Source organism: Alosa pseudoharengus, unplaced genomic scaffold, assembly GCF_046254945.1.
Source record: "Alosa pseudoharengus isolate Yale_2024_CS ecotype anadromous, Long Island Sound unplaced genomic scaffold, YU_APseudo_1.1 YU_APseudo_1.1_scf_11, whole genome shotgun sequence".
In the NCBI taxonomy this organism is placed as follows: domain Eukaryota; kingdom Metazoa; phylum Chordata; class Actinopteri; order Clupeiformes; family Clupeidae; genus Alosa; species Alosa pseudoharengus.
The window spans coordinates 38,933,381-38,950,898 of NW_027468576.1; the positions used below are offsets into that span (position 1 = coordinate 38,933,381).

Below are 17,518 nucleotides of genomic sequence, written 5' to 3' on the forward strand. Positions count from 1 at the left end.
CTCTATTAATTTCAGCTAAACTAGTTTTGCAGGTCAAATTGGCAACGTTTTTTTTTTATTACCGGTATTATTATTCATTCAAAGGCTTAACTAATATTCCAAAATTCTAGTAGCCCTACTCCTAAGTAGGCCTCTTATACCGTTTATACCCTCTAACTTCATTGAAGTTTATTAAGTCTACTATGGTTATGGTATTGGGCACACTTGTATATGAGTATATAAGTATATGAACACTACATTAGTTAAAAAATAATCGTTTCAAATGAAGTTAAAAGAAAAATATGTATTAGCCTATATAATTTTATCATTGGATGAAAAGGAAGCTATTTAGGCGAGTTCATTCATTACATACCATAGGCCTACCTTACGTTATGTAAAAGTAAAATGAAAAAAAAGGTAATCAGTGATGCGCGGCATACTAAGAGATTAACCTCATAAAAGATGTTACGAACAAAGGAACCTTCTACCTCGAGGCGTAATTCGCAGTATCCTCTTGAACACGCCCCGTAAGTACGTAGTTTCTGAGGACGTAGTCCCTCCACGTCTCACTGGCCCTGCCACAGCCGGTAACGAAATAGGAAGATGGCTGCGGTGGAGCGTCCGCCAGTGAAAGAGGGAGTACGGATTGGGCTTCTGTGTGTTTGCTGGTATACAGTCAGTTCGGGGGGCAACGTCGTCAACAAAATCATTTTAAATGGATTTCCTTATCCCGTCACCGTCTCTCTCTTCCACATTTTCTCCATTGTCATCTTCTTGCCCCCGCTGTTGCGTGCTTGGGGTGTCCCGAAAACAGAACTACCAGCCAGATACTATCGGTGGTATATCATACCACTGGCCTTTGGGAAATACTTCGCTTCTGTCTCTGCCCATTTCAGCATATGGAAAGTGCCTGTGTCCTATGCGCATACTGGTAAGTATGTTTTTGAAATCTATCAGACCTGTGCTTTAAAAAAAACACCAGTATATTGCCTGGCTAGCATGTTGCTAACTAGCTAGCGTTAGTTCACTAACCAGCTGCATCATCCTCAATTGGTAGCTGCTGAATTAGCTTAACGTAGTAGAGGTAAATGGTTAGATTAAATTATCCGCGATGAATGAGTCCATATGATGCTTGTGGATTGTAGAGCTCAGTGGCGTCTTGCAGAGCAACAGCTACGTTTCTAAAATACTTCACTATAAGAGCCAATCCAATAAGCAGCAGCAATGAATCTTTTCCTCGACTGATGTAACTTAGGCCACTAGTTCCAACACAATTCACTATCTATTAGGTGGAATTGAAAATTGTTACAGGTTATCGAATAAAATACAGTAGGCTAACGTAAGCCAATTCCATATTTGTTCCCATGAATCATTACTCAGAGAAGATAGCTAAATGTTCACACCATAAAAGTTTTATACTCTCCCCTTGGTTCAGAGCAGATCAGGCGACGTGACAGGATTCTGTGGCAGCTTGTGGGACAAAGATGGCATTGTTAACTGATTGTGGCATAGTTTTGACTTCATATTTGAATGGATAGTCAGTCCATCTTGTTCATGTTCTCAAGTGGTCGTCCATCCATCTCACACCAACTTGGCCTTCTTTTCTGCAGTCAAGGCAACCATGCCAATCTGGGTTGTCCTGTTATCAAGAATCATCATGAAGGAGAAGCAGAGCACTAAGGTTTGTCATTTGATACACCTCCAGTGGCCTTATACAGTGTGCTTGTGTTTTTTCTGCAAACCGCTTTACAATGAGCATTTCACAAGCTCTTGGTCTACACTTTCCATTCCTAGTGTCTTATATTTGTCAGTTGTAATTAATATACTTCAAGTAAACAATGTGATTAATGTCTGATGATTAGCAATGTGGATAATATATTGCCCGCTGATCATCATCAGAAAATAAGTCCCAACAGGGCGAGCAGGACCTTGATGTGAAGCCGTGTCTGTGTGGCGTTGTGTTTTTTAGGTGTATGTGTCGCTCATCCCGATCATCGGGGGTGTGCTGCTGGCCACGGTCACTGAGCTCTCCTTTGATCTGTCAGGACTCATCAGCGCTCTGGCTGCCACACTCTGCTTCTCCCTGCAAAATATCTTCTCCAAGAAGGTGGGTGTTTTAAAGAGGCCTTTAGAGAGCACCGTGTATTTCAAACACTTGTCTGGTACTTATTCTATCTATAAGGTAGTACTTATTCTATCTATAAGGTAGTACTTATTGGAGTGTGAGGGTTTGCGTGCGTTGGTCTCAGTAGACTATATTAGAAGAGATGAGAAAGTGAAATGGGATTCTACTACAACTGCATCTCAGTATGTATTAGGTCTGGGCGATACAACGATAGCGATATGTATCGCAATAGACATGTAATCGATATCAATAAAAAATACGTTCGATAGAACATTCGATAATTAAAACACACACCTCCCGCCTTACTTTGTCCATAAATAAATAGGCTAAATATATCTTGCATTGTAGCTATGTGCAACTCTACCAGAGTAGGCGATAGAAGTATGCCTACCTCAACACAGACTCTCAATGAGTCCTTGCCCCGTGCTCGCTCTCTCTCCCTCTCTCTCTCTCTCTCTCTCTCTCTCTCTCTCTCTCTCTCCCTCCCTCTCAACAGGCGCCGCATCCCTCCTCAGCCTCCCGCACATGTAATCCAAACATTCACAATCGTGCAAGACGACTAGCTAAATTGCTATTAAATCCGGTTATCATCATTAGCACGCTGCACAATTTGTTTTAAAACTGTTGCTTTCAAATTGACTGCTAAGTTCTAATCATTTCAATCCCGAGGCAAATGGAAAAGTATTTTCCAAGACTCAAACGGGCTTGTCCCAAGGAGAAAAAGTATTCATTTGAAACTTAAACACATTTGGGGAAACAGTCTAACCAGTAAACTATGATAAACTAGCAAATTAAGCTACTTTGTTTACAATATTTCCAGGCTTCAACCAGTGCTGCTTTTCATTCAGACTTATGTGCACATTTATTTATTTGAGTGTTTTTCGTGATTGTGTTGCTATTTCTTTTCCCTGTTTGCTTTGATTGATAACTGAGGTGATTAAAATCAGAGGAAGGTTAAGTTTAAAATAAAAGTGTTTAAATTTAACTTTTTTTCCACTTCTGGTCCTTATCTGAAATAGATTAAAAATAAATCAATAATTATCGGTATCGACAGATATGAAATACTTATATCGTGATACAGTTTTCAGCCATATCGCCCAGCCCTAGTATGTATATAGTATATATATTCTTTTGATCCCGTGAGGGAAATTTGGTCTCTGCATTTATCCCAATCCGTGAATTAGTGAAGCACACAGTGTACACACAGTGAGGTGAAGCACACACTAATCCCGGCACAGTGAGCTGCCTGCATCAACAGCAACGCTCGGGGAGCAGTGAGGGGTTAGGTGCCTTGCTCAAGGGCACTTCAGCCGTGCCTACTGATCGGGGTTCGAACCGGCAACCCTCCGGTTACAGGTCCGAAGTAGCCAGTAACCAGTAGGCCACGGCTGCCCACGGCTGTATGTGGGTTGTGGATATCACAAAAACAGAATGTTTGCAGAAAACCACCTCATTGTTTTTTGGTAAACATCTGTTATTGGATATTTTTGGGAAAAGCTGAAGTGAAGCCATTCAACAAACGTTCTTTCCAAAAAAATGGAACGCTGTGTAAAATGTAAATAAAAACCAAATGTGATCTGCAAATCACATAAACCAATATTTACTTGCAAAAAGAACATAAGCAACAAGTAAAATGTAGAAACAGACAAATTGTACTATTTTATGAAAAATACACACTCATTTTGAATTTGATGCCTTTTGCCTCCCAAATTCGAATAACCATTATTTATGAACACAGTTTGACGCTCCATCTAATAATGTTGGTTTGAACTTTACCGTACAAAGCAGTAACCATATCCTGGCATGATTTAGACTAATCAAAATGTTTAAATGTTTCTGGACATCATGGATTCGGGGCTATAAAGGAGAGGAAGCATCCAACTTGCTATTACTAGTGCACAGTTCATAAGCCAGCATCTATGATGGGGGATGTACAGTATTAGTTCCTCTGGCATCTATGATGGGGGGTGTATTAGTTCCTCTGGCATCTATGATGGGGGGTGTATTAGTGCGCCTGGTATCTATGGGGGTTGTATTAGCAGAGACTTTCTAATGAGGAGACACAGCACTCAAAAAATCCTCCAAAGAAATGCATGGGGCCGTTGTCTACACACATCCCACCCCTTCCTCGGCAAAACGTGGACATGTGAATACAGCCAATCATATGGTGTGTTGTGAAGACATTGTGCCAATCATGTGTTGTGAACTCGCCGCTGGAGCTAGATTGGTGTATAAAGGTGTCGTGAAGCCTTGCGCACGCGCATTTCTGCCGAATAGGATGCCCGATGAGTGCCCAAAAAGCGTTGCAATATGGCCGTCGACTCGAGTGGAGGGACTTGCCTAAAAGGACTTTGGTATTAGTGCCTCTGGTATCTATGATGGGGGGGTTGTATTAGTGCCTCTGGTATCTATGATGGGGGGGTTGTATTAGTGCCTCTGGTATCTATGATGGGGGGGGTTGTATTAGTGCCTCTGGTATGGGCAGCTTGCACATCTGGAAAAGCACAATTAATGGTGAATGATACATACAGGTCTTAAGCCGTATACACTGCCATCCAGACAACGTGTTTGTCAGGGAAGGGCCTCGAATTATTCAGGAAAACAACGTAAAACTGCATTCTGTGCATATTTCAAGAGTCCAGGTTCTAAAATGACCTTCCTGCAGTCCAGACCTGTCACATTGGGTGCATCATGGAACGAAAAACACAATCAAGAAAATCCCGCACAGTTGAGCAGCTGAAATCCTGTATCGGGGCAAGAAAAGGACAACAATTCATTCGGAATACTCCAGCAACTAGTCTCCGGAGTTCCCAAAACATTTACAGACTGTTGGTAAAAGAGGAAGTGATGCAACACAGTGGTGAACATGCCCCGTCTCAGGCGTCTGATTCAACAACCGATATGTTGTCAATCCTCCTTTTCCAGCTAAATAGGGGTTTATGTGATTTTCAGATGAGCTGATCACATAGATAGATAGATACTTTATTGATCCCCAAGGGGAAATTCAAGGTCTCAATAGCATAGATCCATCACACACAACATGCACTTACAGCAGAAAAAGTAATATAAGTATATAAATATAAAAAACTCCACTGCACAATAGAGACAGTAGAAGAAGAAAAATACAAAATAAACTAAATCAAATATCCACATAGTGTGCTTAAGGATGATCAAGCATGAGGCGCTTGTATTGTAGTGACGGGGGAAGGGACTGAGCCTGTATTTCCATATGCAAGGTAAGGTGCTCTATGAGAGTGAGTGTCATGGTGAGGGTGCAAATTAGTAAGTCCAACAGTGCAACAGTGCAAGAATAAAGTCTAGAGACCAGCATACAATAAATATGGACATATAAGAGAATAATGTAGACAAAGTAATATAAAAACTATATCAGTGCAAGAATAGGTTGAAGTAATAGGGTTCCAGCCATTGGTCAAGTATAAAGTATTAAGTCTGGCCACAATCCAGGCTGTGGGAGGGAGGGAGGGGTTGTGCATATGTGCTAATATAGCCTGCAAACAGTGTAGCAGTAACAGTAGGCTAGTGGACAGTCAGTACACAAACTCCGTGTTTATTTATATTGTACACAATATCCTAATTGTTTTTGGAAATGGGGTTGTAATCTCTCCTCGAATGGCACACTAGCACAGGCAAATTGCAGAGTTATTTCCATACAGATGTACAGTGTGGAATATTTCCATACAGATGTGCAGTGTGGAATATTTCCATACAGATGTGCAGTGTGGATCGTTCTGTCTCTGCTTTGCATGCCTTTTCTCCCATGCAGTTGTGCTGATAGTGCAGCCACTGTCTTCTCCTCCAGCATCCAATTCCCCCCCAGGTGTGAATATTTGGCCTGTTTCTCCCCCCCAGGTGTTGCGGGACACCAGAATCCACCACCTGCGGCTGCTCAACACGCTCGGCTTCAACGCGGTCATGTTCATGCTGCCCACCTGGATCCTGGTGGATCTCTCCTCCTTCTTGGTTGATAATGATGTGGTAAGAAAGGAGAATATTAGCACGAGGAAACAAGGGGTTATTCCTGCAAAAATAGGATGACCATGATGATAAAAAGAGCCTTATTCTTGTAGACATAGTTGGAGCAGTGTTGGTGGATGTGTATGTTTTCCTGTTGTAGTTGGAGCAGTGATGGTGGATGTGTGTGTTTTCCTGTTATAGTTGGAGCAGTGGTGGTGGATGTGTGTGTTTTTCTGTTTAAAATGCTGGAGCTGGTCATTTGAAGTTAACGTATGAGATCACACTAACTCCCTCCTGAAGGCAGAGCCAGCTATACAAATGGCTGTTTGATAATATTTCTCACTTTTAATTTTTAAATAAGGCCGTGTCACTCAGCCCAGATAGTGTGTGTGTGCGTGTGAGAGATGGCACTCGTGTTTTATCTGAAATGAGCTGACCTCACTGTGGTGCGTTCTGTGGCGCGTTCAGGCCGAGATGAGCAACTGGACGGGGACGCTGATGCTGCTGGTAATCAGCGGCTTCTGTAACTTCGCTCAGAACGTCATCGCCTTCAGCGTCCTGAACCTCGTCAGCCCGCTCAGTTACGCCGTGGCCAACGCCACCAAGAGGATCATGGTCATCACCATCTCTCTGCTCATGCTCAGAAACCCTGTCAACTCCACCAACGTCATGGGCATGTTGACCGCCATCCTGGGGGTCTTCCTGTACAATAAGGTGGGTTTCAGACGGTCCGTTTACACTTCATGTGCTACTTCCTGTAGTTTCAGCTTGCTTATTTCCAATGGTGAATAAAATCCATCAGGAAAGTGTGTCTCTTTCTAGCATGCTATGGATTGTGTGACTTTGGCAGGGGACACTCAAATGAAACATCTCTTATTCTCTCTCTCTCTCTCTCTCTCTCTCTCTCTCTCTCTCTCTCTCTCTCTCTCTCTTTCTCTCTCAAAGGCGAAGTATGACGCCAACAAGGAAGCCAAGAAGTTGCTGCCGGTGTCCAAACAGGATATGGGAGGGTTTGACCATATAGGGGGGGACAAGCCTCAGTCCAACGGTTCAGTGCCTTTCACACAAGGTTCAGACTCGCTGTACGGACGCAGCAACGTACTAACTGACCACTTTCAGTACAGCCGGCAGGCCTACACGACGAACTACGGAGCCAACCAGTACGTTGTGTGATGTCTGATGGACGTCCATTTCAGCACAAGCTACTGACGAGCTGCCCTGAGGAGGCACCGCTCTTCAACATCCTGCTTTGGATAAAGACGGGTGGCACTGGGGGAAAGGCATTGGCCTTACAGCATGGGGGTACTTAGACTTCATTAGTCTGCAAACTGTAACATTTCCTAAGGTTTATTATTTATTTATTGTACAATGGACATTGGGTTTACTTTTATCTTAAATCTATGTGCAACGTAATTGTTACAATGGGGAAAGGTCCGTAAGTGGGAGAGACTTATTTTAACGTCAATAGAATGTAATTAATCAAGGATTTTTTGCACCTCTGCATTTCTGAAGGCGAAGACAAAGCCATGCTGAAAATGACTGACCATTATTTCTAAGCGCTGCCCTGTAGCAGGAGCAGGAATGTTGTCTGTCGACCTGTTCTGTCTGTTCTGTTGCTAACACGAAGGACTGGATTTGGGCGCAGCGCTGGGAGGCTCAAACTCCAATATAATGTTTCTGATCGCAACTGCTTGTTAAAATATGCTTCTTAATGGGGTTTTTTTTGTTTGTTTAGTTGGTTGGTTTTGTTCATTTTGAAAATTGTAAGCGGTACAGAGGGTATGTAATTAAATGATCTTGGGTGGGTTTTTATAGATCTGCTTATCTGCAAATCGGAACACTGACTGTAGATTTACTGTCGCGGTTGTTGGCTAATGCAGCTTTAATATTACCTTGTGACGTGCTCCACCCGAGTGAGTCAAGGGGGGGTATTCCAAGTACGTGGTTTAGTGACAAACCTGGGTAAATTAACTCAGAGTAAGTTGGTAAACCTCCTAATAGAAGAGCTGTATGGCTTCATTCTCCTAACAAAACAATGCCATAGGGCTCTTGTTGTAGGTTTACCACTTACTCTTAGTTAACTTACCTAGGTTTGCCACTAAACCACGTACTTGGAATACCTCCCTGGATATGTTGACGTGGATAAGCTCAATGAGTTCCCTTAGACTTACTTTTTAATTTGTGCCAAGAGTATTTCTTAAAAAGACTATTAAAATCACAGTGGTAGAACTTGATATGATAAAGATGGAACTAGGTCATCCTGCGTCATAGCCATATCAAATCAAAAGTCCAAAGTGAAATATCACCCATTCAAATTTATACACAGAAATCAGTCTCTTAAGACAGGTGGGTACATTCCGCCGGGAGATCCAATCAGATCTGAGAAAGCTCTCTGCATTATTTTTAAACACTTGTGACATCCCACAGTTTGTGCTGACCTCAGAGCTGAATCCGTCACGTTTGGCCTGTGAAGTCTCTGTGTTGGTCAGCAAACATGGTGGAGTTGTGGTTGGGGTCATCACTGCCTCTCTGACTGTAATATGGGACTTTTACATCCCTGGACACCTCTGAGCCTTCTGCTGAATTTGCCGTCGGAATGAAGAGGCGAGAAGTCCTTCCGGAAGCTGCACAGCAGACCAGGTCAGCAGGGCTCGATTAGAGATCTTGCTAACCCCGCATCTTCATCATTATCATCATCATCTTCATGGAGAGTCATTCACAAGCATTTATTCCTTCGCTACTCCATGCAGGGCAGATTGGAGTCTTATTTCAACACCAACATGGATGCGGACGAGGAGGGGTTTTAGCATTTTAGCTGAAAGGCTGTGGAGAGATGCCGTCTCGGAGTGTTAAGAAAGTATACTTCCCCATAGATTGCAGTTATCTCTCTCTTTCACTCCTCTTTGTCTCACACACACGCACACAAACGTAATCTGTCCTCTGTAAAAATGAGATTTTTTTTGAGTGTTTGCACAAATTACCTGTGCATGGACCATTTCCAGTCTGTGCTGACTTTTGCACCCATCTCTGTCCCACTAAAGGGATACTGTATCAACGTCTCTGTCTCTGTCCATCTCTGTCCAACTAAAGATACTGTATCAACGTGATCACTGGTTTTATTTTACACTCACTTCACCACGTGATCTACAGTCTGTCAACCTCACAGGAGTGGGGTGGGGAGAAGAGACCAGGAGCTCCTCAGGAGTGGGGTGGGGAGAAGAGACCAGGAGCTCCTCAGGAGTGGGGTGGGGAGAAGAGACCAGGAGCTCCTCAGGAGTGGGGTGGGGAGAAGAGACCAGGAGCTCCTCAGGAGTGGGGTGGGGAGAAGAGACCAGGAGCTCCTCAGGAGTGGGGTGGGGAGAAGAGACCAGGAGCTCCTCAGGAGTGGGGTGGGGAGAAGAGACCAGGAGCTCCTCAGGAGTGGGGTGGGGAGAAGAGACCAGGAGCTCCTCAGGAGTGGGGTGGGGAGAAGAGACCAGGAGCTCCTCAGGAGTGGGGTGGGGAGAAGAGACCAGGAGCTCCTCAGGAGTGGGGTGGGGAGAAGAGACCAGGAGCTCCTCAGGAGTGGGGTGGGGAGAAGAGACCAGGAGCTCCTCAGGAGTGGGGTGGGGAGAAGAGACCAGGAGCTCCTCAGGAGTGGGGTGGGGAGAAGAGACCAGGAGCTCCTCAGGAGTGGGGTGGGGAGAAGAGACCAGGAGCTCCTCAGGATGCTTCAGTGTAGCCTGAGCCTTTATTTTGTACTGTGAGACTTTGTGGAGTTTTGCTTGACAATATGATTGGCATGGTTGTGTAGTGATGTGTGTGTGTGTGAGAGCCGGGGTTCAGCCCATCTAACTGCTCTCTGGCAGACCCTGGAGGAACCCTTTGAGCATCTCGTGTTTTAGCCCTGAAGTTCTACATACTGTGACTCAATTCTCCTATTAAGTAACATACTGTTTCCTAAGTCTCCTAAATTAGCCTATATGTTAATCATGGACTAAGATCTTTGGTCCCAGACCGATGGTATGGCCTAAGTTTCAGACGTAACATTTTTGTTGCCTTTCCACTATATTTGATTTGTTTTCCTGGCCCCTTCTCCCAAAAGTTTACTCAATCAAATAACATTTCAAACATACAACAATTAACAACATCGCACCACACACCTTGGAGTTATAATAGCATCTGAATTCTTTGCAAGTCTGATGTTTTGGTGTTGAATAATTAGTGATGAATCGGCTACTGAGAGGTGGTAGCATGGACCTTTTGATAATAATTTGGGGGTAAATATTTTTGTTATCCACTTATAAGCCGATGTGTTTTACGGGAAGAGTGGGATTTGTCATAATTCTCACTTTTTAAAAGCGTAAGCAGTAAAAATGATAACCCATTTATTATTTTTTAGAACTATTAAAAGACATTTGCAATGTTTTGTCCAAAGATTTTGTCGACCCAGGAAAAATACCAGCACCAATAGCAAACAGCATTTCCAGCAGTCAGACAAAATCACAAACAGTTTGGTTAGGAAATCAGTTGTTAATAACAATCCATCTTGGTATCATTGGGTGTGAAATGTTACTGTGATGAGGAACTGCACTAGCTCTGTGATGCACACACGCTCATGTGTCAGGGGATTGTAATTCCCTGAGTTGGGACAATAAGGAGTTGGGGAAATAAATGTTTTTACAAAAAAAAAAGAAGTGTACATTTGTGGGCTGTTGGTATTTTAATTGTCAGGCTAGATCTGTACATTTATAAACTATCACCTCACTATTCACCAATGGCACCAGATTCACAGATTGTCTCATGGGCCTGGCCTCGATATGTTAATGGCGACCTGTAAATGTACCCATTTGCTGATGTGCAAAGTCGGCCTTATTAGCTTATTGAACACACACACACAACTTTAATTAGGCCTATTAAAGGCAGGTCTATCCGTGTTTATTTCTATGTGCGAATAAAAACAACTCAACAGATTACCAGGCCTACCACCACCTAGTTTGGATGTTAGTTCCTAAAATAGTTAACATGGGACTAACCGCAAACGTGCAGTTGATAGCAAAGATTCTAGAGCGCTACGCTCCGCTCTAGAATCTTTGGTTCATAGGCCTACAACTTCACCAGTCTTCAGAATATCTTCTCATATTGTGACGAGTGGGCCTTGGCCATTTTCCCATCTCGTTTGGTTCGACCTGGCAGGCCGAGGGGTCTTCATATCGGAGAGATGAAGGAGCGGAGCGTCTGCTCTGGCTGCGCTCAAAGGCCTCCTCCTCCGAGGTCATGCCTACTGACTCCTCAAACATTAGTCATCTTGCAAGGTCTTCTGTGTTTACTGTCCTTGGTCCTCATCTTGTCATGGTCACTTCGACGATGTAAGGTCAAACAGCGTCGGGCCGAAATAAAGGTTAGTTCAGCTTTGTCGTCAGAAATTGTTTCAAGGTCTCGGATTCACTTTCAATCATCACTTCTTTGCAGACACAACGCTCTTAATTTTAATTTTAGGACATTAGCATGATGTTTTATAAGGTAAACACCGCAAAAACGACAGTATAACATAGGATTTGCTTCTAGAGCTTGGATTACCCCCAGATAGCGACCATGAATAGCAACATGGGGCAAAAAAGCCTATTTTATTAAGCATGCACCATATAAGGCCTAGGTCCCTTTACAAGAGCGTCACCTACTGGAAGAAGCGGCTAAAGCCAGAAGCAGTATGGTCAAGGTTGGCTATGTAGTGTCTGGGAACATGCCGAATTTCAAAACTGTGTAAACAGAGCTGACCACAACTCACTTATGGTCAGGACTTTTGCAATACTCTACTATTTCAAAAGTTATTGGGGAAAAAACTCCCACAGTATTGGGAAACATTTAAAGCCACCTGGCGTCATTCGGCCACCATTTCCATGGAATCAAATGGCACAATGTTGAGTCACATTCTTGTTTGTTCATTTATTGCACAATGTACCATATAATGTGGCAAATGCATGTCAATGTGTGTTTTCCTCTGTTTGCTCTCAACTGTTAAAAGGGTGAAGACTCTGTGAATCAAATTGTGTAAGTAAACAAGCATCTCATCACTGTCTTATTTCAAAAGTTTAGAAAAACACTGGACCCACATTAACAAAATATAATTATATTATGAGTAATATACAGCTATTATTATTAGTAGTAATAGTAATAGTAGTATTATATAAGGACCAAAGTATATATATTAATGTTTATTTTCTATGTAATTACACTAGACTTCACCCAAAAGAAAATCCTGAAAAGACCTCCACCTTATGCACCTGTGTCCAGCGCTACTCGGAGACAGCGCAGACTCTTGTGCTGCAGAGCGAAGCGAGTGAGCAGCAGTACTGTCTGTGCCGTTTATGCCACCTGCAATATGAGGACCCACGCGCTGCAGGTTCTCTCAGTGATCAGAACAAGTGCAGCTCCTGCATTAAGTCATTAGCTGAAAGGTGTCTATGTTCGGAGTGCACTTCCAGGCAGGCTTGTGCATCAGATGGAAAAACTCCCATTATTCCATGCTGTGGAACACTTGAAGTGGCTGAGAGTAGAGATGTCAACATTCTGAGGAGCCTAGTATGCAGAGTATGGAGATACATCTTACAAATCCTTCACACTATAATTGGGATGTTCCTGTGCAGGATGTTGGTTGCCTTCACTGACTCCACCTCAGGGACTCCACGCATGAAAAGTCCCAGGCTGATTGGTCAGAACTACGGAAGCCTGGAGGTCAAAAAGTGGTCAATAGAAATGAACTTAAGACAGAAGCATCTGGAGCACCTTTTGGGGGCGTTCACAGCCTTTAAGCAGTCCATGGAGCGTCTGCCACCTGAGCCGTCCAGCCCCACCTGGCTGAGGAGAGCAGGAGAGGAGTCAGACCTGGAGCTGACCGGTGCAGAGACTCTGTTTCTCAGCCAGGAGACCAGAGACAAGCTGGAGTTCAACGTGAAGAACAAGCTCATGCAGCGGCTCTGGGGTCTTCCTGTGGCGGTGCAGCGCTCACAGAGCACCTTTATTCTCCAGGCGCCGGAGCTCCGCGCGAGGAGGCTGCTTCCCGAGCCGGCGTGTCCAGGTGTCCAGGTGACCAGCTGCCAGACTCCCGTCCTGACGGAGGAGCAACAGTGCAAACTGAGCAACTGTGTGAGCCACAAACAGGATGCCAAGAGCGAGGGTTACCCCGAGACAGTGACGGAGTCACTCCAGCCCTTTGAGATGCCGGCGTCCATGTTAAAGAGACTGAGGCGGGGGGGCGGGACCGGTCAGGCAGAGGATGCAGCGGAGGCGACTTCTGCAAAGAAAAAGAAGGGAAGAGGGAAGGAGGCCAAACGTGGTTCTGTATCGCATCAAATAAAGCCACCGTCAAAGAAGCGTCCAAAAAGTGCTCAAGACTGACACGTCCTCTCCCTTGCAGCACTAAACCCCAAAGTTCCTATGAGTGAGTTATTGACTTCATTCCCTTCTCTCATCTCAATAAAGTGAAATAGCTTTGGAATTGGGTCCTTGTGTGTTTTATGGTGTCTGTAGCCAGCAGAGGGCGCCATGTGCTAACCGTTGGCGTCTGTCCCAGTAGTCACTCAGACTGAAGTTAGGTCACTGTGAGGAGTTGCCTAGAAATCTAGACGCACCCTGCGACGCACCCTTGCGGCAGCAAATGTAATTTGCAGCCAGGGTAGTCCAGCAACTCTCAAATCCCGCCCCTCGGATTGAGCACTGCGAATGGGGAGTTCCCAGACCCTACATCTTGATGTGGGTCTAGCTCGTCAGGCTATGTGAGGAGCACTACCTGAAGAGATTCACCAGCCTCTCATCATAACTCGCGTAACCCTTCGATGAAACATTTCAATAACTGTAAGGAAGTGTGTGTGTATTCTTGAGACGTTTGGTTGTAAAATATGTTGCTTAACTCACAACATTGGTATCTTAAGGAGCAGCTCACCCCCCCCCCCCTCTCTGAGTGGCAGCTATTTCAGGGCAGTTGCATCAGTGGCCTTGTGACAGGCTTGGCCCAGCCTATTAAATCAGCAATCTTTTTTTTCATTCCTAATTTCCAACACTCCTCTTTCATACTGTGAGAGCAAAGTGGTCACATGTTTTCTTAGCAGCTCATGAGTCTGCTTAGGCTGCTTGGTGTGTGTTTGCAGGTGACACCTAAAGGTAACCTTCAGTGAGAGATAGCTGGGAAATGAACCACTGGTGACGAACACGTGCTGCTTGTCTGATTACCGGAAGGCAGGGTATTCAGATAAGTAGAAGGCCTAGGTCAATGAATAGATAAGGACTCAATTTACAGTTCATACGTTCAGCTTTTGCATGAGGATAGAGACAAAACAGCCAGAGACGTTCACACTTTTTATTCTTGTTTTTTTTTTTATTTTTTAGAAAAACAATACAAAAATCTGCAACAACAGTCATAAATTTTGCTTCTCGTGAACTGCGGTCAGTCACATGGTACAGTAAAGTGCTTCAAATCAATGTTTCTGTTTCCCAAAGATGAACATTTCCAAAATAAAAAAAATTAAAAAAAAAAAGAGGAAAAAATTCTTCCCATGAGGATTTGGGGGTAGGAAATGAACAGTGCCAGAAACAAGAGCATCAATAACACTCAAGAGTAGTAGCCCAGAGGCTAGAGAATCAGACAGTTAAAAAAAAAAAAAATCAAAACCAAGAATTCAGAACAAGTACATTAAAAAAAAAAATTTGATAAATTTGAGTGAAACTCAACTTAACAGTTGGGCTACTTTCATCTAGCTGGGAGGAAAATTCTCAACCAAAGCCTTGGTGAAGTCTTGCCCAATACTGTAGTCTAAAAATAAAATAAACATTGACAACTCCTCCCATCTCTCCTGGTACAAGGCAGTCCACAACTAAACGCAATGGACAAAGGGTGGCATTTGGAAGACCTTTCACCCTTTATAAGTGTTTGAGGATGTTGAGCCAATTACCACCGATTTCTTTGTGCACATTTGGAAACTCCTGATCCTGTGAAGAATCCATAACGGTGGTTTAAATGATCATGGACAAAACATTGAAGGCAAGAAAAAAAAAGAAAAGAAAAGACAGAATACTGAACTAAAGTGGTAGAAGTTACTGTCAAAACCAGAGATAGCCTTCTTCAGCTTATGAATGCTTTGTTCAGATTATTTTTTAAGCAAGGAAGTTTCCCAAGCAAAATTTGAGGAAACCGCTGCATATACATTTCAAGTAAGTCTTACTATAAGACATAAACACCCACAAAGATGCGACTGTAGAAAGGTTTTTTAAAAAAGGTTTACAATCAGTGTCCTGTTATCAGCGTTTGTATGCAGAGTACCAAACAGCAGTGTTGGCAATTCCCCCACATTCAGAAGAATCTGCTAATGCTTACGAGAGATTCCGTCACCTTGGCGATTAGAGCGTGCTACGCCCAGACACACCAGAGGAGAAGCGGAACAAGGTCTCAAGACTTCTCAGAAGTGCAGACTTTGGCAACGGCAAAGATGTCTGACCAAGACAGGCAGACATGGCCAGTCGAGACCATTTAAAAGACCAACAGGTGACAGGAGACCACCCCTTTCCCTCCCCCTCCCTCACCAGATGGGATCATTGCCAACACTTGTCTTTAAACAAAATAATGAAAGAATTACATACTGCCTTTGCTGGGCAATGCTCGTCGCTTAACTATACTCTCTTCTTGAAAACATTCTTTCCTTACATTACAACTGGGATCACTCCTGATCACCATCTTGAACTTCCATCAATATTGAAAACCATTGACATTTAAAAAGAAAGAACAATAAAAGAAAGCTTAAAAGAGAACATCTGGCGTCGCACCTGAACGTCTGGACAGCACCCACTTGTAGATAAAAGCTAAACATGAATGTAAAATCAGTGTGGCACAATGTGAATCTGACATGGAGTTGTCCCATCAACATAAGAGAAGTAAACTTATACATATCAGTACAGCTACATTTTCTTGGAAGACTTTTTTTTTTTTAGTTTTTGATTTTTGTTGTTGTTGTTGGAATGCTTTCCCATGTTTTAAATTATGTTTAAAACTATATTCCAAATTATTTCCTTGATGTGCCCCCTTCTCTTTCAGTCATGGTAGATCCCTACTCCGGCAGCATTGGTTTCATACCTGGGGTTTCTATCACAGCTGCAAAGCTGTGTTGCCCAATGTGAAGGTAAATCATTGATTTAAGTCGCCTACGGAAGAATGTGCTTGTCTTAACCTTTGAACACTTGGTGTGAGGCTGACAGCTAACGTGTGTATGGCGCCACTCACGTTTGGCAGCTCCGACAGGCTCTCGGCTGCGTCATCCTCAGGATTAAAGCTCAGGGAGTTAGCATGGGGCATTTAAATGGCATAGCCTCAAAGATAATTGAACCTTCAATTCAATTAAACTCTCTGCGTCTTTGCTCAAAGAGGCAGAGACAGATTCCCAATTCCAAGCGTGGTCTAAAGGTTTACCCTGCCTAAACAGGCAGCATGTTGGAGTACGTTTGGGGGTCCCAGCTGACACCTCATTAACAGTGCTAAGGACAGGACTTCAATTCTCTATCACTTTGGAGGGGAGAGCTCTCACTTATTATTATAACTATTCCACTGGAACCAGTTTCCTCAGGGATTTACACTAACGTGTCTTTAAATTATACTAGAGACTCTAGTGCAAAATAATGGGCTTTATTTCTTCTGCCAGCCTGTGTTGTGTGGGGGGGTCAGGTGTGTCTCTCTGATGTTCCGTCCGATGCTGGACACCAGGGACGTTGCGTGCGTGCGCACGCACGCGAGAGAGCGAGCTGTACGCCGTGAGGCGGCTGCCGGACGCGGGGGCCGTACAGCAGGAATACATTCCACATGAACTCACTGACCAGCATGGCCAAAGGGAATGAAAACAAAAATAAAAAATATATATATAAAAAAAAAAAAAAAGAATTCACAGTCGATTTTTGTTTCTATGGAAGCAGCAACTGGGTGTATATGTGTGCGCACGCATTGAGTGTAGAGAGGGGGGAAGGGGTGCTTTGGTGTATGAGCGTGCTTCCAATACTCGGCCGTAGACTGGACTAATCAAAGGCTACTCGGGCACTCCATGCGAGCGCCATCTGGCCCAGGGGGAGCCCTGGGCCCTGCACCTCTGGACATTCCTGGACACACCGGGCTGCTGTGCTTTTCAAAGTGCTATGGAAGCAGAGGGCAGCTGGGGAGGTGTGTGTGTAGGTCACGGGTGTGTATGTGAGTGTGTGTTGGGTATGCAGGTAATGGATGTACATAAGTGTAAGGTATGTATGGGTGTGTGAGTGTTAGTATGTAAGCGTGTCTAAGTATGCATGTAGTGTAGTGTAGTGTAGTGTAGTGTGTGTGTGTGTGTGTGTGTGTGTGTGTGTGTGTGTGTGTGTGTGTGTGTGTGTGTGTGTGGAAGCTCAGGGTCCAGGACTGCAGAGGTGTGTGGGCCAGGCAGGGCTGTGGGTCAG

The 17,518-nt window shown here is 44.0% G+C and overlaps 1 protein-coding gene across 1 annotated transcript; it reads left to right on the forward strand.

Annotated features, from left to right (window-relative positions):
• The first annotated feature begins 564 nt into the window (after window positions 1-564).
• slc35e1 (solute carrier family 35 member E1) lies at window positions 565-9,186 on the forward strand. Its single transcript, XM_076279130.1, has 6 exons — window positions 565-910; window positions 1,590-1,660; window positions 1,949-2,086; window positions 5,975-6,100; window positions 6,548-6,793; window positions 7,025-9,186. The coding sequence occupies exons 1-6, from the start codon at window positions 583-585 to the stop codon at window positions 7,250-7,252; spliced, it is 1,137 nt and encodes a 378-aa protein (XP_076135245.1). The 5' UTR covers window positions 565-582; the 3' UTR covers window positions 7,253-9,186.
• Window positions 9,187-17,518: the final 8,332 nt, after the last annotated feature.